Source organism: Neovison vison, chromosome 8 (genome assembly GCF_020171115.1).
Source record: "Neovison vison isolate M4711 chromosome 8, ASM_NN_V1, whole genome shotgun sequence".
Lineage (NCBI taxonomy): Eukaryota > Metazoa > Chordata > Mammalia > Carnivora > Mustelidae > Neogale > Neogale vison.
Genome location: NC_058098.1, coordinates 74,155,765 through 74,179,538, shown reverse-complemented (window position 1 = coordinate 74,179,538; position 23,774 = coordinate 74,155,765). Strand labels below are relative to the sequence as shown.

The 23,774-nt window shown below is 34.1% G+C and overlaps 1 protein-coding gene across 22 annotated transcripts in view; it reads left to right on the top strand.

Annotated features, from left to right (window-relative positions):
* The window catches only part of NRXN1 (neurexin 1), a 1,167,944-nt gene that overhangs the window by 95,482 nt on the left and 1,048,688 nt on the right, over positions 1 to 23,774 (top strand). For 13 of the 22 annotated variants that reach the window (XM_044263929.1, XM_044263922.1, XM_044263920.1 and 10 more), the window contains exons 2-4: positions 4,331 to 4,348; positions 7,560 to 7,589; positions 8,342 to 8,353. The exons of 5 other annotated variants lie outside the window; for them this stretch is intronic. In XM_044263929.1, coding sequence (XP_044119864.1) covers positions 4,331 to 4,348; positions 7,560 to 7,589; positions 8,342 to 8,353 — 60 coding nt within the window. The remainder of the gene's footprint in view (positions 1 to 4,330; positions 4,349 to 7,559; positions 7,590 to 8,341; positions 8,354 to 23,774) is intronic. 4 more of the 22 variants (XM_044263918.1, XM_044263911.1, XM_044263925.1 and 1 more) reach the window with 2 other exon arrangements.

The following is a 23,774-nucleotide window of genomic DNA, read 5'->3' as shown; positions in this document are numbered from 1 at the left end:
GGCAGTTTTGATGAAGGAGAGAGGGAACCAAAGAAAAATAAAGGGAGCTTGTCACAGGCAACTAGCAGAGAAGGAAGGAAGCCAAAAGAGAAGGAATGGCCAAGTGGTGACAGAACCCTTTCAGCCAATTTTTGAATGTAAAATGCAGCACGTAAGTTGCCTCTTGTTTATAGATTTAGATGAAGCCTTTCATATTGCTCAACTTAAATGTTGATTATGCAAAAAGGAGTTACCTGTGGTATTTTATATCACCCTTTAATTTATCCACTGGTCATGATTAAATTCCTGATTTGCTTTATATTGAAGCAAGTACATTTGTTTCCTTACTCATTTTTCTTTTCTTGGAAGTACGTACGTAATTAAAATTATGTGCGAAGAACACTCATGATAAATTAAACTTACTGCCCGTGCATTCTTTTAAGCTGGGGGCCCAAGGAAAATTTTTTGTAGAGATGCTCTTTGGAAGTAATTCAAGAATGTGCTGTTTAACAGTGTGCAGCTTCCCTTCATGTCAACAGCACACAAATTATTCATAACATGACTGATATTCTGGTGCCTGTTCTCATTTTTGTGAGGGAAATGTGTCTTATCTGAAAGAAAAACAAAATTTAAGGTATCTTTTTCATGCTTTTATCCCTTGTTTTCACAATGAAAAGAAAAAAATGAGTATGATCTTTACAGGCGGCATGATCATCATAGTAAAGTTGATTACTAAAACTCCCTTCATGTACACAGCAGGATTAGTCAGCAGAATAAAGAAGCCAGGGTTTTCTGCAAACTGGGAGTTTTTCCCTAGCTTGGCAATGTCCACAGACAGGTAAGGCTGGATGAGCTGCTTCTACCTTACACTAAAGCAAAATACAATGCTTTATCTTTACACTCTGGCATGCCAAATTTTGCCCCCTCTCTGTTGTTGTTAAAATTCAAATTACTATTTGATTGCAAAAGATCTATGTAGAGAAAGCTAAAGTGGATGTTATGAGGAAAACCATTCTTTTTAAACTCAATATTCTTTTACTTCAAAAACTAAGTAGAAGGAAAGAGAAAAGAAAAACTCCTGGAGAATGATTGTAAATGATAGAGCTACCACCATTTATAATTATGTATAAATCATGAAACAATTCAGGGATCTGTAGGTGAACCAAATTAAAAAAAATTTTTTTTCTAATTTATTTATTCTTCAGAGAGAGAGAGCATGTGACTGAGCAAGTAGGGGGAGAGGCAGAGGGAGAGAAAGAATCTCCAGCACACTCCTTGCTATTTATAATTATGTGCACATTATGCAGTAATGTAGGGATCATCTTTAGGTTAACCAGATTTGTAATTTTTTTTCTTATTTATTTATTTATTTATTTATTTTAGAGAGTGCATTCAAGTGAGTGAGTGGGGGAAGGGACAGAGGGAGAGAGATAATCTCCAGAATCTCCAGCAGACTCCCTGCTAAATGCAAATGTGGAGCTTGATCCTAGAACCTCGAGATTATGACCTGAGCCATAATCGAGTCGGATGCTTAACTGACTGAGCCACGCAGGCACCCCTAAGTTAACAGATTTTAAATTAACTAAAACAAACAAATAGATACCAAAGAAGTAGAATAGAATGATACAAATAAAGGGAATTTTTTTTTTTTTTAAGTCTAAGATTGAGTCTGAAAATATATGGAAAGTCAATAAAGTCTGTTCCAAGCCAGTTTTCTTCTTTTTTTTCTTCAATTTTTTTTTTTTAAGATTTTATTTATTTATTTGAGAGAGAGAGACTATGAGAAGGGGGAGGGTCAGAGAGAGAAGCAGACTCCCTGCCAAGCAGGGAGCCCGATGCGGGACTCGATCCTGGGACTGCCAAAGGCAGTCGCTTAACCAACTGAGCCACCCAGGTGCCCCTTCTTCAATTTTTAAAATATGAGTTAATATATTACTCTTCCTTTTATTCTAGTACTTTATTAATTTATTTTTTTAACTTTTAAATTTGTTTTTTACATATTCTCCATGCCTCACATGGGCTTTGAATTCACAAACCTCAGATTAAGAGTCTCATACTCTACTGACTGAGCCAGTCAGGCGCTTCTGATTATTATTATTTTTTAATCTAAGTCTTCTGTGACAGCCCATTTTTCTGAACTTGGTCAAATCAAGATTTGTTTACACCTTGGGCATGTCTTGGATTTGCATACAAGGGGTCCCCTTGGTTAGCTGGGTCTCTCTGTGAATACAATCTCAGAAATATGCTGGGTGGCAGGGCAAGATCAATGTGCTTCCTGTGGCCCTGTGTCTTAGTTAGCAGTGAAAGAAGAAAACTCTCAGGGGATCAGAATCAATGACCTTGATTTTATTATAGCACAACTTCCTTTCCTTATCTTACTTATTAGCACATTTATACAAGTTGGTGTGGAGCCTGGGCCTGTTTTACTTTGTTTTTCATTTTTGTTTACTGGTAGATTTTCATGCAAAACTTGACCAAAAAATCATTTTCCTGAGACTGTGCTGCTCACAATCATGTTTGCCAGTTTTTGTTTACAGAAATTAAGTAGAGCCATAGTAAATGATAGACCATTTTGATAGTTGTTTCTCCTCTAAACTCCCTGATTTTGTTGTTCTATATATGAAACAATTTTATTTTTTTAAGCAAGCATCTTAAATGAGGAGTAGAATTTCAAAGGGTGGTTAACATTAAACAAAAGTGTGTCTTAAACATTAAAATAATCTGTACCTTTGGGTAACTTTCAATGTAGTGAAATAAATCTTTAATATTTGTGACCCTGTCATTTCAGAGTTGCCATTGAAAAATAGCAAATTCAGTCTTAATTCCTTATTTAGCAGATTAGAAACCAAACCAATCAGGAAATGAATATCACACATCAAATATTTGTCTTTTTTGGTTATATCTTTTAAAATAAACTCTGGCAAACTAAGTATTTTGTATAGGTGTTATTGTCCTCATTTATCGACTAGCTATTTTTTATTATGTGTTAGGATCTGATCAGTAAATGTGCCTATGTTGATATTTCAGTTTCCAGCTAATACATTTTAAACAAAATTGATGATTTTTAATTCATCAGTAACAATAACAATTAAAAAGAGTTTTGTTGAACCTTATGAAATGGCACATTTATAAGTGGTTTTTCTCAAAATTTCTACACTTGCTATTGTTTTGTTCTTTATAAATGATTTTGATCAAATAACCACTTTTAAAATTACAGCTGATTAAATAAAAGAATGAGACTAAAAATGTCAACATGGCTATATTTTATTACTGAAAACATTTGATAAGTATTGAAACCCTCCTGTTGCCTTAGTCCTAGAAACAGCACTCACTCTCTTCCGTTTCTTACACGGATGCCAAGCCTTGTATATCAATAGTACTTGAATTGTTTAGTAGTTACTAAAAATAGTTTAAATCCCATACACTTCCATTGTTTATGTGTAGGAAGTACATGCAAAATCTGCTTGTATTGTGTGTGTGTTTGTATATATACGTATATATGTGCACATATGGAAATACATGCAAATATATGAAATGCAAATATAATATAGATTATATGGAAACATAAAGGGAAATTCACCAAATATTGTCTTTATATTAACTATATTCTTACTCCGACCCTATACGAAAGGACAAAATCAATGAATCATGATAAATTTTGCCTAATGGACAGATCCCAAATGGATTTCCCTTGCAATGATTACTTTTCCTAGTCAACAGTTTTAAAACTTAACCTTTTAACAAATTACAATAAACTATCATTATTTGCAATGAAATATGAACACACTAATATAAGCCATATTGCAAATTTTAGTTACATAGGTTTATGTTGTGTTTAAGGAAAGAAATCGAAGTATTAGAAATACTTAAAGGCCATGATCATAAATGGATTACATATTTTGGAAAAGTGGAATTTCTTTAAGTGAAATTTCATGGCTCTTGGCAATGGACCTTATTTTATCCAAGTCCAAATCAGAGTTAGGAATAGATTTTTTTTGGAATTGTAAATAGATAGATAAATAAAGCTTTAAAAATAATTGTCTAGGAAAACCACATCAGCAACATTAAGAATAATGTTTATTTTATACAGAATAGTAAAAGACTTATTAAAGTTCCTTGCTCAGGACATGACAGTATTATCAAAATTTTGTCTCACATTCTTTAAATGCTGCCACTAGGCGGGAACCTGCTTCCCAAGGTTTTGTTTTCCCCTTTGAACGGTAGTCATGGAGCACTTGCATGATGTGTTTGGTGCCTTGCATGAGGAAGACATGCAAAGGCAAAGGTCCAGTCTGCATGCTGCTTAATGAATGTTTTTCCTTTTCTCTCCCTCCTTGTCATGTGCTTTCAGAAGACAACAATGTGGAAGGTGGGTGCTTTCAACTTTATTTTCCAACTCTCATTTGCCTTTTATTTCTTAGTATTAATAGAGTACATCTCGAATTTAGACGGTAAGTTGAACTTCTGAGCATTTGTTGATTTCTGGATTGTGTATCACTTTTCATAGAGAACACGCACTTGCAGCCCCATCAGACTCAAAGTATATGAAACTCCTTCAGCCCTCATTCCAATGCTTGATGGATCAAGTATCCCATATAAAACTTAGAATACTTATTGCAGTGTTCTGTATGGGAAAAAAGATACAATCCTGCTTCTTTTATTTTAAATGAGAAAGTATTTCTTTACAGTTTCAGAACACAGTGCATGATATTTTTTTCCATTTTTTTTATCAAAATGATCTATTTTCTTTTGGAAATGTTTAGCATTACATCACCTCAATCTCATTAGTTTAATTTCAAATGATTTGACTTATATAAAGAACACAGAATAAAGCATTAACTATAAGAGGCAAAAATTTAGATTAAAAAATTAGCCACTGGCCACTGGAAATGAAAGTAAACAGCACTCCAGAATGATTACTGGTAAGTATATTTGTCATATTCTGTGTCTGTTAAATAAAACAATAATATTTATTGAAGTTTTTCCAAAATTATCTCTTTGAGAAAGTTACACATTTTTTCCCTGTAGAATCCACAAACTAAAACATATTTCAACCTTCTCATCTTTAAAGAGCTTAAATGTGTAAGTCAGTGTGCTGCCAAACAAACCTATCTCTAGATAGACCAAAGAGCTCTTAGAGTGAAGCTGATGTTCTCTCAACTTGAATAATCACAGCATACTTGCATGTACATTTAACTAATGTTTATATTTCAGAAGTGTTTTACATATTTTATTTTGTTGTAATATTTTGAAATAGAGACATTCTGTAAAAATAATGAACATTTCTAGACTGGCAGATATCTTAGAAAAAGACTTCCCATCTGAGGTTACAGATAGCTAGCTATTAAAGTTACTAAGATTTGTGTCTCAGAGAACAATTCCTGGTAACCCAAAGTTGTCCAATAACAGGCTTCAGCTTACTATTTGTGATACTTTCACAAATACCAAGCTGAACATTAGTTGCTTAGTTGCCAAACATTTCTATTCCATTATTTAAGTAAAATAGATGAAGATTTCAAAAGTAATCATCAGTGCCTATTTTTTCAAGTGTTGGTTGGCTCTGTCTATGGTTTCTATTTTTCTAGACTATAATTTTAATAGCATGTGAATATGCACTTGATAAAGATGATGTTACCCTGCAGGTCTGACATCTTTCAAAATCAGTATCATTTATATTATGCATGTTAACTGAAGTTGAATTTCTTTTAATAAGTATCTTTTCAACTTCTTTTGCATTTCCTTAACCATTCTGTAAAATGTTCCATGTTTTTATTCTTTCTCTTTAAATCCAGTTGCATTTCAGGAGATTTAAAATCAGCCTAATAAGCCCAAGTGCTTCTTTCCTCATACATGCATCCCTTGAAAAATTTTAACAAGATTTTCAGAAGATAGGCCCATAAACTATTGTAATAAATTTTATTCAATCATGATTGCAACATTCCTATTTATAACTTGATTTGACAATATAGTGTAACTCCTTTAGAGGTAAGAAAGTCTAGCATGAAGAATGTGAATGCTTTTGAGATTTATTAACTTACATCCTTTCTGAGGGTGGTATTCATAACTACCATTAGAAGTGTCTTGTATATTTTCTCGAAGTTAGATCTTATACAGAGATCATGCCATGATTTCTCTATAAAAATTTATAAACCATGTTTAGGAAATATGTATAGTAGTTTTAAAACAGAAATTAAGTGAAAAATTATATAATCTATGCAGAATCACTAACAGATCACAAATGTCTTAATCTGCCTGTGTGATTTTTTTTGTTATAATCACTTTGAAAATACAAAAAGAGGCGATATTACAGAACCATTGCACTTCTGTGTTCAGTAGTCTTCATATTTTGATTTTATGTTGATTTCTAATTGTATCTACCCCACAGGATGTTTAAAAACTCCTAAAATTTTAAGGAAATAATGCAGATTATTTCAACATTGACATAAATGGTATATAATATCATGTCGCTCAATAAAGTCTCAAATATATTTGAAATAACATTAGGAAATGAAATATAAATATTTAAATTGCTGTATGTATTACTATGTTGCTCTAACATTTTCCCATATTCTTGAAATAGAAATGAATTTGAGGAGTAGCTTTGCTTCCAAATGTGGAATAAAGGACTAGGAGTTAATGCCTCTCAGTAAAAAGAATCTTCTTGGATAGTAAGTTTTTTGAAAGAACATTAGCAGTATTCTTTAGAAAAGGAGTGATCTTCAAACTGAAGTAAATTGTCAAGCAACAGATAATAAGTAATTTAAATAAAGGGAATTGAGTATTGTAGAAAACTTCCTTGATGAAATTATGATTTATATAAACATATAAAACATGATTAAATATATATGTCCACATTAACTCATAGTTCAGTGTTTGGGTAATGTTTAAGTAAAAGACTAAATAGTTTTGTTCCCCATGGAAAATTACTTGAGCCTATTTAAAGCTGATCCATTGTTCCTAAAACATTATTCTGTAGCAAATTCCAACTTTACAGCTGCATGTTTAATAGTCCTTTTTTGTATTTGAACAAGCTTAGTCAGTTGCTACATGTGTCAGACAAGGAGACATTTCTGCATTATCATTTCAGTGTGACTAAGGATTTTTTTTTAATTTAATTATAAAACTTCTCATTTTTTTGATGAGGGGAAAAAGATCAGACCCAGCCCATGTTTCAGATATTCCTTTGGGTTTTTTAAAATATGATTTCATCACCAAAGAATAAGAAGCCCTGTGGTGGCAGTGTTCCAAACTGTCTCATCAAAGGGCACAATGGGCAGATGCAATATTTAAGGGATTGGTTGGATTTTAAGTCCTGCTTTTATGCTCTTGATTGTTCCAACTGATACACTGAAGAAATACACAGGGCAGCATATGCCAGTGTTTAAATTGCAGTACTGTAGCACTTTGCCCCAAAGCATTCCAACCAGGGGTTGAAAGAATACTTTTTGATTTGCCTCTGTGATACAGACATGTCTCATAGGAAACAAGGTGTCTGTCACTGAACATTTTTGTCACCGTGACAACCCTGCCTTCCCATGCTCCCTTGTTTATTGCTGACTGTGCTCTTGTTTCCCTTCAAGGTCTGGCGCACCTGATGATGGGCGACCAAGGTATGGGCTCTGTTCCTTTTCCACTCTGCTTTCAGTGTTTTCTTGTTCTGTAGCTGCTTTAACCCATCACTGCAAAGGATGAGCAAATGCTTGCAAATTATCTGGCTGCAAATTAAATACATAAGTTTTGTTCACATTTTTTCACGTTTTTCTTCCCTTTATTTGTTGGTTTGATCCTTTGTCTTTTATTTTTCTTCATTCTTCGTACTATAATATCTGCAGATAAATGAGTTATAAGAATTTATGATTGAAAGTTTCCATATATTTATAAGCATATGCAGATAAGGGTAGTTCTAATTAAAAAAAAAAAACAAGAACCATCAGAAGTTAATATCTGATATTCAGTTTAACCTACTGTACCAAAAAGAGTCCATTTTTCACCCATGCATGGCAGTTTGGGAACATGCAGACATCTTTGGCTTCTGGCTTCTAAAATGCTGAATATAGTGTTTCACAGAATCAATAGTTCTTCTACATACAGTATAGTCATATCTTCTTTTCTGTGTCATCTTTTAAAGTGAGCATGGGTGTTTCAATTTTTTTGCATGTTGCCTTAAAAAAAAAAAGGCAGATTTCTTGACATGTGCTGATTATATCTGTGTGTTTTCAAACCCTTATTTAAATTTCTTGTCTTGTTTAATTTTCAAAGAGTAGTGCATTTACATATATTCATAATTCTTATTGTTGTTTCTCTTTTTATTCTCTTTGTATGGAAACCCTTTCTTCATGGAACCATTTCATCAAATCCATAGGTAAAAGTAAAGGTATTACATTATTTTATTTCTTCTTAATATCATCTGTATGAATTACAGTGTGTATACATTATGAAAATATATTTAGACCTTTTTGCATTAGTAATGGGCACTGAGAGGTAGGTATGAGTGTTAATGAATATTTTATTAATTTAAGGTAAGAGAAATCCATGAAAATGTCCCACTCTTTTTTTTTTTCTTGCTCTTTAGAGTGATTTTTTTTCACATTGGCTGCTTATATAATTAGTATATGTAGAAATTAGCTACAGGTTTCAGTATCATTTTTTGCAGTATCATTTAATGGTAGTTAAATGATGAGTGTCGTCACCATAAATACATCCTCCTCAAACATTTAACTCGGGAGCACATTTGCCCCAGCCATTTTGCATTGGGATGTTAGTGCACGCATGTGCAGCATTGAAATGGTGCTGAGGTGCGCTCATCACCTTGTCGCCTGCTAGACGTCATGTATATGCATTAATTCCACAATAACTGGAAAAGGCAGTACCGTGAAAGAGGCAAACAAGATAAGCCTGCTCTTTCTTTTGCACATACTAACTTTGTTTTAAGAACGTTATCAACCAGGTGTACATTTCTGCATCACTTGGTAAGTCAGGCATGTGTACTCCTTGACAACATTGATGCCAGATTTAAAAGCATGCTTACTTTGCCATTTAGAGCCATCCTCATTGTGTTTAGTGTTTCCATCAGCAAGAAGTAGTTGATACGTAGCTCTGGAAAATATGTATCATGGCCTTCAAACGAACCATTTTTAACTACATGTTACTGAATGTGCCCTTCGTCTCTAGTCTTTGTTTTTTGTTTGTTTTGTTTTTGTTTTTAATGGGTTTTGTTTTTATTTTAAATGCAAGATTGCGTGTTGTCCTAAATTCTCTGAGTTTTCTTGTGCTCTGAATCTTAATCTGAATTGGGACAAAAGCTCATAGTTCTTCACCTTTACATTTGTGTCATCTAGCAGGGAAACTTTTCTGCTTGAAAAAGTACCTGAACGTGAGCCAGGCAATAAGAAAGAAATGATATCAGTTTTAAATGTGTAAAATTGAGCTTTAGAAACAAATGTTGCTTGGGTATTTTGAGCCAATAAAAAAAGAGCATATGCTATTGCAGTTTGTGTTTTGGTCAACCATTTCCAATAATACAATTTAATCTTATTTTAAGCCTTCCAGCAACTACACAAATGACCGTTTTTATCAATTGTTTCAGAGATTTCCTGTGCCATTTGGGATGCTTTCTAAACTTTTGATGTCAAATTCCCATTTACTTCCCTTTTTTAGTGGGCATTTCCTACCATGTTCCTTCTTAGAGGACTTGGGATGGCATCGAGGGTGCTGTATTTATATTTTGTTTTACTGGCTGAGTGAGGTATATGCTTATGTGTTTGTATATGTATGAATGCATGTATAAACACAAACTTTCTAAATATATATATACATATATATTGTGTTGTAAAAAAGTAACTCAAAAATAATCTTCTAATTCTATAACCGTTTAACTCCACATACAGAAAAATTCACGTTTATACTCAGCTGATATTTGTTTTGATGTAATTAATGTTAAGTGTCACTTAACTTCATTCAGTTTTAGTATGTCAGTCTTAAATATTTTCTGTTGGCATGTGTGTCAAACATATTTTACTTCACTACTTTTCATTCCTCAATCAGCACAAAACTACAGTGTGCAGGAATTTGGTTTTTCCTTTATGTTTTTCTTCTGTTTATGGGACGGGGTTGCTTTTTGTCATTAAATGCGGAAAGAAGATTTTAAGATAGATTTGAGTATTTTGCAAGCCAGAGTGGTAACCTTTATATGTTGGTTAATTAGATGTATAGAAATGAGAAACGTGATTTGTAAGTCTTTTTTCATTGTAAATCAGTTTATCAACTCTTCAAAAATACTATCTTGACTATGACATGGCATATGCACATTCAAAGAGTTACTATAGAAGGGAAATGAAAACATGTGGGTGAGTTAGTATAAATGACAGAATGGAAGTGCTTGAGAATGGTAAAATGTGATTAGCATTCAGAAAAGATAAAGATAACATGAATCAGGAGCTCCCTTAGGTAGCTTTTCTTGTCCTATGCCACATGTCAAAGGAATCAAAAGAATACCTAGAAACTTTCCATTGTAGCTTCCAATATCAAGTTAAGTCCTAGTTGTGCACAAAATAGGTGTTCAACCTGTCCAGTCTGAAATAATTGAGTTACATTGTAAATTAATGCTTCCCAAGTCTTTCTATCACAGTACAAGCCTAGAATATTTTTCTTGACACTGCTGCCCCCTTTTAGCAGTAGTGAATTCAGGGACTCCGGAATGAACATCTGTGCATTATTGTCCGTCTTTCTTTCTTTCTTTTCTTTCTTTCAAGAGGCAAAATTGGATTCAAGAACTTTATCATTTTCATTTTGATTTTTTCTATGTGGATTTTGAAATATTTTCTTAATTTTTAAATTCCCAGTGATAGATGAATGCTGTTTCTTAAAAAAAAAAGTTACTCATCTAAAGAAAACATTACTGCTGTTAACCTTTTTCATCCTTCTCAGTCTTCTCCCTAGAGGTAAGCACTGATATATTGCTTTGTGATGTATCCTTAAATAGTTGGTGTGGATCCTTTCATACTCCCTAATTAATTTTTCAGGGTTTGGAAACTGCAGAATCCCTTATGATGTGTTACATGACAAGAACAGCTAAGCCATGTTAAGGAGGTGTGTTAAGGGTCATTGATATGTGCTGATAGAATCCTAATGAATGAAATGAAAGCTTTCTCACCTTCCCATAGGCCATCTTTCCTCATATTTGTCATATTTATCATTCTACTTCAAACTTAGAGTTCATTATTTGTATTTGTTTTCATGTTTTCTGAACAAGGACATGTCACCTTCAACTGGATGCAGTTAGGAATAAACTTGGTTTCAGTGAATCCTTAGCTTTCTTTGGGATAGCTGAAGAGAGGTGTTATCCAAGGCCAACCTTGCTTCTGCTGGTTGTGGCTAGATGGATCCAAATGGGCTTTGTGAAAATTGTGTTTGCTTTCTTTTTTTAGGCTTGAAATTTGTCATTAGTATTCTTAGGAACATTGACAATACTAACTTTATTCTCCATTCTATTTAGAATTTAGGTTTGTTTATTTGCCTGGAAATTGAATTGTATTTTTGTGTTTTTTTTTTTTTTTTTATTTCCATGATTGTTTAACTGGTCACTTTATTTCAGTAATATTTTGTTGACTCATACTTTACTCTAATGGTTGTCTGAGAGAAGTGAATGACCACTTACATCAGAAAATGCCAAAAAAGTAAGTTACCCTGCAAATCCAGCCATCGTGGCTGGTGAATAGCACAGGAGCTATTAATAGTTAATTTTAATAATTAATGTATGTCAGTGCTTTGATTGGAGACTTGCATTTTCCTTTATAGCAATCATTTGAATTGTAATTATATATTTGTATGAGTGATTATATATTTAATATTAACTTTTCCTAGTAGAGTGTAAGCTCCATGAGGGCAGGAAGCTTGACTTTCTTTTTAAACATTGCATTTCCAGAATACTATTTTTACTGTATCTTGAATTACCATTTTCATGACTTAAGGACATATGTGTATGAGGTGGGAGCAGTGCACACTGGAAGAAGTAGATACGTAGAGGAAGACATGGAGGGTTTGGAGTTGATGAAGTAGAGGGTAGAAAAGGAAGAGGAAATTTATGCAAGTAACTAAAAATAATTTCAGCAACAAATTACATGTAATTCGCTCCTCTCGGTCTCTCAACTTTCTTTTGCTTCCTATCATTCATATTCTTTTTCCAGAGCTGCAGTCTTTCTTTCTAGTAAGGCATCGTTCCGAAGACATCACTTCAATAAATCTTAGCATATGTATGGCAGTGGGTCTGTAAGAAGTGAAGTCAATGCGTCTTTGTATTTAAGGTTTTTCAAGAATTTTAATGGGATTTGTTGTCACAGTGTCAAATGACCAAATTTTATTTGGTAGGTTTCATTGTTCATACAATACAAGAATTTTCCTGGAAGTTAGATCTGATATTATGCTATCTTATGTGGTTTCCATGAGGTTTTTGTTTCTTTTTGCTGTTGTTGTTTTGAATCTCACTGTACAATTGTAATATACCAAAAGATCTGTTTAGATTGGGTTTGGATTGCAAGTTTCCAAAAGAGCCAAAATTTATGTCTTATCCTGTGATATGAGCATATTTGCTATTCCTGCATTCATAAAATCTACAGCATGTTTGCAAAGTGAATGTACATTTGACCATTTCAAATGAAACATTAAGTGTTTGATTATCCAGGTTTCTCATATTTCTAGAAGGTCAAGGTATTACAAATACTGCTGTCAGGCATAAAATTATTGAAAAGGAGCCTAAACATTATTGTATTAGTGAAAATTAAGATCTTAAAATTACATAATTTATTTAAAAAAATAGATTTTCCTCAAGACTAATTGTATCAATAACTAGATATAAGTGGTTCCACAACAGTTAACAATATCAAAGAAAATGTGTTTTAAAATTTTATCTGTAATGTCACATGACAGCTAACATTTATTATTTACTCTTAAAATAGATTTGATATGATTAATATTTAGGGGAAGAAAAAAGCATTTAGTGTTTTTTATACATTTTCCTTTGTTTTTATGATTTTTGTTACCATCTTTCAATTCTTGCGTTGCTAATTTGTGTGTGAAGTATCCAACTTCAATTCACCAACATTATGATGCATATTTGTTTTATAACTTTTGAACACATTTTACTGTGGTTTTGGATGTAGATTTAATTTGATTTTGAAAATATCATATTTCTGTTCAGTATGGCTTTTAAAATCATGTTTCCTTATTTAACATTATAATATTAAGGATTCTTCATTATTCAGAAGCATTTGTGAATGTTGACAGAATTTTACTCTATTGAAATGCCTACATTTAGTGCGTATGCAAACTAAGCAGTAATTTATTGTGAATAATCTGGTATTTTACTGTTGCAATACTAAGGGATGCTCCTCATTCACAGTTATAGGACATGGAAAGACTAGAATTTCACTTTATAAGATCAGACACTAAATATCTTCATTATCTTTATAAATATATTAAACAATATAACATGCATAGAAGCTTATATGACTAGAATTTAGAATTTTTCAGTTTTTCTTTAGCCTATGTGCTTATCATTGCTGGGTATAACAAAGAAAAATTACTTTTAAAGTAAATATTCATGTATTATCTCTTGCTGTAATTCAATCATTTTTGTCATAGTTTTTATTAATAAGTCCCAGCTCCTTTGAATCTCTGTACTCTTAGCTCTGGGATGAGATATTTCACATATCTTTATACATTCTATAAACAGTGGTGACATTGAACAACTAATAAACTAAACAAGGACTTTATTAGACTTGTATTAGATTAATTTATCCTTGGAGAATAGCACAGAAAGGACTCTCCACAGTCTAATATTTTTAAGAATAAAATAGTATAAGTATAAATTTATATGCTTTACTGAAAAAGATGAAAAATAGCAAAAAATTTTATTATGGCAACTAGACTTTAAAAGGATGATTCCTGTGGTGCCTGGCTGGCTCAGTCAGTGGAACATCAAATTCTTGATCTTGGAGGCATGAGTTCAAGCCCCACATTGGGCATGGAGCCTGCTAAATAAATAAATAAAATAAAAAGATGATCCCTTTTCCAAAGTAATGATTTTATCTATCTGTCTATTTGAAAATATTTATTATTAATCTAGATTTTGTTCAGAAACCAACATCAAGACATTTAGATTGGTAAGGAGGAATATTTTTTAAATTGTGTTGGCCAGTGATTTTAAAGAAAATTGTAATTTTCCAGAGTTCTTAGCTCATATACTAAAGGATTCTGGATCTTTAAATAGAATCATTGCATTTTGGGGGCACATGGCTGGCTCAGTCTGTGGGATGTTTGACTTAATTTTGGGATTGGTGACTTTAAGACCCATGTTGGGTATGGAGATTACTTAAAAATAAAATTTTCTATTTTTTAAAGACTTATTTATTTATTTTAATGGGGGAGGGGGAGAGAGAATTTTAAGCAGATTTGGCAGGGGGCTTGATCTTATAACCCTGAGATCATAGTCTGAACCAAAACCAAGAGTTGGACGCTCAAGTGACTATGCCACCCAGGCAGCCCCCTAAAACGAAAAGCTTGGGGCAGCTAGGTGGCTTATTCAGTTGAGTGTCTACCTTCAGCTCAAGTAATGATCTTGGGGTGCTGGGATTGAGTCCAACGTCAGGCTCCCTGCTTGTGGGAAACCTGCTTCTTTATCTTCTCCCCTCTTGTACTCTTTCTCTCTAAAATAAATAAATAAAATATTTAAAATAAATAAATAATAATAAAATCTTAAAAAAAGAAGTTAGGGGCAACTGGGTGGCTCAGATGGTTAAGTGTCTGATTTTGGCTCAAATCATGATCTCCTGGTCCTGGGATCGAGCCCATTATGGGTCCCTGCTCAGTAGGGAGTCTGCTTCTTCCTCTCCTTCTGCCTCTTCCCTCTACTCATCTCTCTGTCTCTCAAATGAATAAATATAATCTTTAAAAAAAAAAAAAGACTCATAGAATTTGGAATAGGGAAGAACATTGCAGATTATCTAAGAAATGGTACTTTTGATTATGAAGCATGATAGGAGATATTGCTTATGATGATAGACAAAACATTGTGGAAAATTTGAACTAAAATAACTGATAGAAAATAACCAACCTTAAGGAAAATTTAAAGACTTTTTTACACACCGATAATCATGAAACAAAGTTTCATACTCTTATTCTTACAAAAAAAATTAAAAGGTAGTGTGAAAGAAACCAATCAGAGTATTATATAGGATATTATTGATCCTCATTTCAAGGTTTCCTTTTAATGGTATAAAATTTTAATTTGTAGTAAGAAAGCAAGAGTCCATGAAGTCATGAGACCTGGGTTCAGATCCTATATTTGTCCTTGGGCAAGTAATAAAGCCTTACATATATCCATCTTATGATATGCAATATGGGCTAATAGAAAATACTTCACTCTCAAGGATATGTTATGTGACGAATTGCATAAGTACTTAGAAGATTGTTTTTATTGATGGTGACAATGAAATACAAGAAGATAATCTGTACATTTAGATTAAATGAATTTCAAACCTAATGATCTGTAATTTGCCAAAGGTTTAAAACACAGTATTAATTTTTTAGTATCTTCTGTCATATAAATAAATACCTATAATTTATAAATATTTGATTATTGTAAATTATAACTAATTGGACCTCGTTGTCCTGATAGCCTGTACTACAAAGAGTATTGGCACAATAAAGCATTAAAGATTTATTCTACTTAACCAAAATTATTTAGATATTTCTGTAACTCAACACTTTCATCTTTCTCTTTCATACAATGATGAAGTTGAAATGGACTTTTCTCCCCTTTGAACAAACCTAGGAGTACATTGACAAAGTGCTGCTTTTTAGGTGCAAATTTGCAGGCTGAAGGGAACAGGGAGGTAAAGATTTTCTCAGGGACTCAAAGTGACTATCCAGAGAAAACTTTTTTGTGAATTAATGATTTGCCTGAGTAAGAACTCCATTGAATGATATATGAGTTGAGTTTATAGGAAACCACTTAGACACCTGAAAACCAGATTTTAAAGGAAAAGCTCATTAGGGATTTCCCTTCCTACATAATATCTTTGCTAGAAAATAACATATAATTACCTAGAAATACTTAAGTAATTGGGTAGCATACTCACATCCTTCAAGATTTTGTTCAAATATCACTTTCTCAAGAGACTTACTGCAATGATCCTATTCAATACTACAATTTGCCTTTCTCCTGAACTATCATACCCCCGTCTAGTTTTTCTTCCATGGTGACTATTATCCTCTAACATACATTTTTTCCATTTACTTTTTCAGTGTTTATTGTCTTTCTCCCTCCAGAATACAGGAGGGCAGAGATTTTACCCTACCCTGACGTATCTCAAGAGCCCCTAGAACAGTGGCTGTCACAAGTAGATACTCAGTAATCCTTGGTTAAAGACTGAACTAATTGGCTAAACAAATGTGTAAAATTTTCTTTTAGATTTTACTACAGATAGTATTTTTTATTTCTTATAATAAACTAATTTTAACATTTATTTTTCCTTTTTGCTTTGAAGTAAATATTCCCATGAAGGACATACTAGATCAATAAAAAACAGATTTTTTTTCTCCTTGAACTAGAAGTGTGGACTCAGCTTGACCTTTTTGATCTTCCTTGTTTCCTGCCCAATTTAGGTGATCTCAGAGAATTTGGAAGGGATACCACCCCAACGACCACTGATAATCAAGCTCTTCCTTTCAAATTCCTCTGATAACCAGTCTTAAAGTAACGTTTCTTTAAGAAAGGAACAGTAATTCACCTTTGTCTATCTTTGTGTGTGCATAGGTAGCAGGAAGAAACTCTTGTACATTTGACTTCTAAACAGCATTATTCATTGTGACTGTCAGAAGTTCTTTTTGGCTCTTTGTGAGAGAGAAAGTTTGAAAGCATGAAATAGATCTGCTGTACTTCCTGTTCTTATAGCTTGACTTGTGCTTCTAACATTAAAAAGAAATATATTGACTCTTCTCAAGCCCTCAAATAGCTATATATATCCTAAGGCTCTTTGATTTTTTTCCCCAGCCCAGGGATGAATGATCATATATTCAAGGAAATGCTTTACCAAGTAGTCCGGGTCCACATCCAGGTGTCCTAACTTACAGAACTTGCACTGAAGAACTACAGTGACTGGAAATCACCAAAGCAAAAAGCAACGACCAACTACAGTGCCTGAGGTCATAGTTCCCTTAAAATTAGTGTCTTATTGTTTGTCCTTTTGGTAAAGAGAGAGTGACAGACAGGGTGAGAGAGAATGGTTTCATTCAGTTTTAGTCATGTATTTCTTTCTCAAAGCACCAATGAGATTCTTCTTTATGTGGGACTCTTATACGTGGTATAAAGCCATAACTTCTCTGAATGGATGTTTTCAAGGTCTTTCACATTAAGAAATATAAGCACAGTGATAATAGTTACCATTTTTCAGGACATGTTTTTACACATTCAAATTCTATCTACTTATATAGAATGTGTATTCTAGTAAATGCAGTTTTCCGCTTTCTGCTTGTCTTCTTTGCCTTCTTTGCATGAATTGCTGTGTGCCTATGGCCACATGATAGCTCATTCAGAATAGCAACAGCTGAAGTAATCTCCAGTTATTATTAGTATTTACTTTCACCAAGTAGAGTGCAGGGATTCTGCCACAGTTGTGAACTAAGAATAGTGTTTTCTTTCACCTCAAATAATTTTTTAAATACATAGCCCAGATATAGAGCACAAAATTTGACATCTCAGACAAATGATAAGATTATTCAGGAAATTAAAACAACTCATGTGTTATACGAAGTTTCTAAGCAGTATTTTATTTTTTGGCATGAATTACCTGGTCAAGTGACCCAGTTCTCCATTTCATTTTCTAAACTTGGCATTATAAAGTCAGTAGACATTTGGAGAAAATTAAATTACCCCATTCAAGGAAACAATCAGATTTAGATTGGACTAAAGTACTGCCAGAGGGATGGAAATCCCTAAATTGGTCAATCATGTTTTCAGTTCACAGGGAAATCCTCATTCACAAGCTAACCATAGATTTTTTGCAGATAGTTCGTAGCAAAATATGCCAGAACTCTTCTTTTAAACTTTGGGAACAGCTATTTTTGATGCTATGCCGACCTAAAATAATTAGGTGATGGCTTATTATGACTGTTTTTCTACTGATTATTTGTTTAGATAAAAGAGTACTATATTTGACTGACAGTAGGTCATACATTTTGAATTGCATCCGTAGCTGAGCCCCTGGATTTACACTGACCTGTCTGTATTTCCTGTGACCAGTAGTATTTGTGAGAAGACTGAGTGAAATTAGGAGTCATTCAGTGTGAAGGAAAGGGAGAGATGCTGATTGCTCCAAAAGAAAGCCAGAATTTGGACTGATGCATGTGAGGACAATTTGGTTTGGCACTGCCCTCTCATTGTTTATAAAGAGTGATGTCATGACCTATTAGGGTTAAGAAACCATTCCTTTTTTCTTGAACATCTTCACATATGTCATTCCCTAATTAAAAAAAAAATGTTCTTGAGGTGCCTGGGGGCTCAGTTGGTTAAGTGTCCTACTCTTTAGTTTGCCTCAGGTCATGATCTTAGGGTCATGAGATTGAGCCCTGCATTGGGTCTGCACTGGGTGTGGAGCCTGCTTAAGATTCTTTCACTCCCTCTCCCTCTGTCTCTATCCTGCTCTCTCTCTCTCTCTTTCTCTCTTTCAAAAATAAAAAAATAAAAATAAAAAATGTCTGATATAAAGGAGGACTGCTGTTTAAGAGAGGCTGGTCAAGTAACTTACCTCCTTCTTAGACCTTCTGAATGATTTCTCAAACATCACTATAAACTTTGACCTCATTACCATTGTTCTGACCCCATTACCATTACCCATTACCATTGTTCTCAAGTTGGCTGCCCTGCTCACTCCCACCCACCAGTCACCAGGGTCACATTTTAAAAATACTGATTTTAAAGGAATTTGCCTGATAATTATATTTAGTAGGCCTAGGATGGATTGGAATCCTACACTTTGAAAAACCCCTCTGAGCTCCCCCAGAAATTTCTAAAGCACAGCCATTTTGTGAAGTGTTACTGACTCAGTTAATTGGCTTTTGGTCTCTTAGGAGTTGAAATTTGTATTTCATGGTGATAAAGGTCATTTATTTCTTCTTGCAAGCAGTATGTACAAGTTTTTAATTAAATCCATATTGCTTCTGAATTGAGAGACTTTTCTTGCTAATAAAAAAAAATGTATCTTGCTTTAAGATAATTTGATCCATTATGAAAAGATAGGGAAATAAGAGACGGTTTTTGAGTTAGGCCTTCCCTTTATGTTGATATTCAGAGTAGTAAAGATATCACCAGGCTCTCTCAAACCTTGTGCTAAAGGTCATTAAAATTTCCGTTGTGTATCGTGAGATTAAGAGTCACTTATGGTTTCTCTCCCTCCCTATCCCAAACTGTGGGTTGCTGGGGGGAGGGGGGTTGGGAGAAGGGGGTAGGGTTATGGACATTGGGGAGGGTATGTGCTTTTGGGTAAATTGGAAGGGGAGATGAACCATGAGAGACTATGGACTCTGAAAAACAATCTGAGGGGTTTGAAGTGGCAGGGGGTGGGAGGTTGGGGTACCAGGTGGTGGGTATTATAGAGGGCACAGCTTGCATGGAGCACTGGGTGTGGTGAAAAAATAATGAATACTGTTTTTCTGAAAATAAATAAATTGGAAAAAAAAAATTTCCGTCGTGTAGAGTGCAGATAGGTGCTTAAGAAAATCAAATTGGGTATGTGACAACATTGAAACTTTTTATGTAATGCCCACCCATGGATAACTTGTAATATATTCTAGGATCAATGTCCATAATAGGCCATGGTAAAGAGATCGAGTCAAAGGGAAAAACCAAACAGTAAATGCTAAGCTCACATAAGAAATATCTCTGTTTAATGAAAAAGTTGATTATAATACTTTTTTTTTTTTTAAATCTGGAGGTTATGGTGAAAGAGGCATTAAATAAAATAAGAATATGCCATTTCTACAAAGGCCAAGATTTAGGGGGTGGAAATTTGGTCCCTGGAGTCTATTAAAAAAGAAATAATGTTCTTATGAGACATTTTAGAAATTATAGACACAGGCATAAGACTTACATGGAGATATATTATCAGATTTTAAAAATATACAAAAGAAGGAAATTAAGAAAAATTGTGAGTAGAAAGAAAAGCAGGAAGAGGAATGCTGAAGGGGAGAAGCTCTGGGGGTGGGGTCAGGGGGTGTTATCATGTAGCTGCTGTGATAGCACATTATTTCTCCAGGGAACAAAGATGTGGAAGAGTAATGGTTGCAGCCTGAGAGGACAACTTCAGGAGATAGAAAGCTATGGAAATAATGGAAATAATTGGAATTAGAAATAGATGGATAGATGTTTCATGTGAAAATAACCCATAACCTTTTGTTAAAGATAAATCTCTCAGTAGCCCTACCCTGTTACTCACTCACTCACTAACTAACATGCAGTGTTTGAAAGTACCATATAATTTCTTCTTTTTTTTTTTTTTAAAAGAATGTCATTTAATTATTTATTTATCAGAAAGAGAGAAAGAGAGGGCATAGGCAGGGGGAGTGGCAGGCAGAGGCCGAGGGAGAGGCAGGCTACCCGCTAAGTAAGGTGTCCAATGTGGGACTCAATTCCAGAACCCTGGGATCATGACCTGAGCCAAAGGCATATGGTTAAACAACTGAACCACCCACGTGTCCCAGTACCATATAGTTTCAATTAATGTATCTGTTCTTAAAAAGAGATCTGCTGAAATGGGATACTGGACAAGTAGACGGATATTTGTTGGTGAGTGAAACATCAGATGGGATTGTCCAGCTCTTAAGTGACCCTTGGTGAAATCTAGGCACACTGGCATGACTGCTAATTAGAGTCAAGGAAGGAGCAGAATACACTCAGGGAAAGAACACTTTTTTTTTTTTTTTTTTTTTTTTTTTTTGCCAAAGACTATCTGTATTAGTAGTAAACATTTAAACATTATATACACTGATTGCTAGGTAAAGTGAATTATTCTGTTCTTAGAGACCATTGTTATACCTAATATTTACCTTTTATTATAAAATAAGCATAGTGGATTATTCTTTCTCTAGGACCATTGTTAATGCTTAATGTTAACCTTTATTATAAAATTCTTTTGCTGAATTGCATTAATTAACTTGTTAGCCATTGCTATTAGAATGTGAGATCACTGAAGACAGTGGTTTTGCTCTTTTCAGTTTTGTGTGGAGGACAGAGCTTGGTAGGTGATGTAAAGTAGATAGTCTAAGATCGTGGACGTTGGAGTTGAATATAGCTGCATTTAGACCCTAGACTTATTATATATTAGCTGTGGGGCTTCAGGAAAGTTATTTGACCATTCTGAAACTCATTTTCCTTATCTGTAAAATGAGAAGAATAAAACCTACCTCTTTTTGTTTGAGGATTGCATGTATTATTTATGACTAAAGTATGTATTTCTAGAACATAGTGAACTCAATTGTAAGACATGTGATAGAGTATTGGGTGTCTCTTTCAGATAGATGATTCAAATAAAATTAAATCATTTTCAAGGAAAATAAAAGATAACTTTTAAAATCATAAACTATTTATTTATTTTCCAATTTATTTATTTTCAGAAAAACAGTATTCATTATTTTTTCACCACACCCAGTGCTCCATGCAAGCCGTGCCCTCTATAATACCCACCACCTGGTACCCCAACCTCCCACCCCCCCCGCCACTTCAAACCCCTCAGACTGTTTTTCAGAGTCCATAGTCTCTCATGGTTCACCTCCCCTTCCAATTTACCCTAATTCCCTACTCCTCTCTAACGCCCCTTGTCCTCCCTGCTATTTGTTATGCTCACAAAGGATAAATGTCTTTAACTTTAAAAAAAAAATCCTTCCACTTATTTGTGGAAGGATTTTTTTTTTTAAGTTAAAGACATTTATCCTTTGTATACATATTTTAAAGTTTCGTTGAGTCACGGATGTTGAAAAGGGGAGTAAGGTGAATGGGGGAGTAGAAGAAATTGGATTTTTGTGCTGTATGTATGATACATCTCTTCCACTTTATTTTATAATGATTTGTATTACCATTAATGCAAAATATATACCTGAAGTGAGCCTAAAAATGCTGAGCAAGAATTACTTGTCATCTTTTTTGCCTCCTAAATAACAAAGGCAAGATGTTTTCTTTTCTTTTTTTTTATTTCCTTGATTAGGATGTTAAGATTCTGTTTAAAATGAACTAGTTTTAGCATAAATCAGGTAAACATTTTGTTCTCCATGGCTCACCAAGAAAAAGCACAGCTTACTTTTGACTTGTTTTACTTCATTGCATTTCTCTGTTAAAAGATAGAACTACAATAAAAAAATACCCACCATTCCTTCCTGTACTTGAATACTCTTCCCGGGTGTGTTTTGGAGAGTTAGAAATTACATAAAAGTTCTGGGAGAGTGGTATAAGAGAGTAATATATGAGATTATATAGTTAGGTTTGATAGGTTTCTTAACACTTTGGACCCAAAGATAACATTTAAGTTAATAGTAATTTACTAGGATTCAGAAAAGATGTGGTAATGTGTCTTAAACCAGGATAATTATGAAATTTACTAAGTTCAGAGAGTCACAGTACAGATTTCCTCTGCTATCTGAAAGTAGAGAATTCTTAAGAAAGCTTTCATGGAGAGGAGAAGGGAGTTGGGGGAAATCGGAGGGGGAGACGAACCATGAGAGACTACGGGCTCTGAAAAACAATCTGAGGGTTTTGGAGGGGCAGGGGCCGGGAGGTTAGGTGAGCCCGGTGGTGGGTATTATGGAGGGCACATATTGCATGGAACATTGGGAATGGTACATAAACAATGAATTCTGGTACACTGAAAAGAAATAAAAAAAAAAAAAAAAGAAAGCTTTCATAATCTTAAATGGCATAAAGTAATGAGGTAATTACCTTGAATTTACATGGAATCTTAAAATATATTTCCCTGACCTAAAAAAATGACCTCTCTTAGGCTCTTCTGAGACCTTAGGATATATCTTGCTAAAGGTTGTACACAGTAAATTGAGATAAAGCACAGATGCTCACAGATAAAGTTCGAAGGTATGGCTTCTTGATGTTGAAATGCTGAGTGTAGTTCCGGAGCAAGGAGTTTGGAGGGGCCACTTTTACTGCTCCTCATGCACAGTGTTTCTGTAGTGGCTCCCTGCAAAACAATGCTGGAAGTTATTTTTGCTTTTCAGCTTTTTTGTAAAATCAAAAGTCCTGGGGATTTCTTTTGGCTTGTCAAAACAGGTACTACTGTAGATCAACCATAAGAGTGAAGTGGTGTAGTGTGAACTTAACAAAAACTGGGGTGTATGTGTAATTGCTTTAGCAAGGAAAAGGGCTTAATCAACAATAGAATCATAAATTTGACTAAAATTTTGGAAGTGTCCTAGTCCAAATGCCTATGCCACAGACTCTTCTGCTGGTTCTGGGATGGTGATGATCCAAACTGTGTTTCCGTGTCCAGAAGGAGAGCATACTTGTAGCAGTCTTTTTTTTTTTTTTAAAGATTTTATTTATTTATTTGACAGGCAGAGATCACAAGTAGGCAGAGAGGCAGGCAGAGAGAGAGGAAGAAGCAGACTCCCTGCTGAGCAGAGAGCCCAATGTGGGGCTGGATCCCAGGACCCTGGGATCATGACCTGAGCTGAAGGCAGCGGCTTTAACCCACTGAGCCACCCAGGCGCCCCTGTCGCAGTCTTTTAAAGGAGAATTTTAA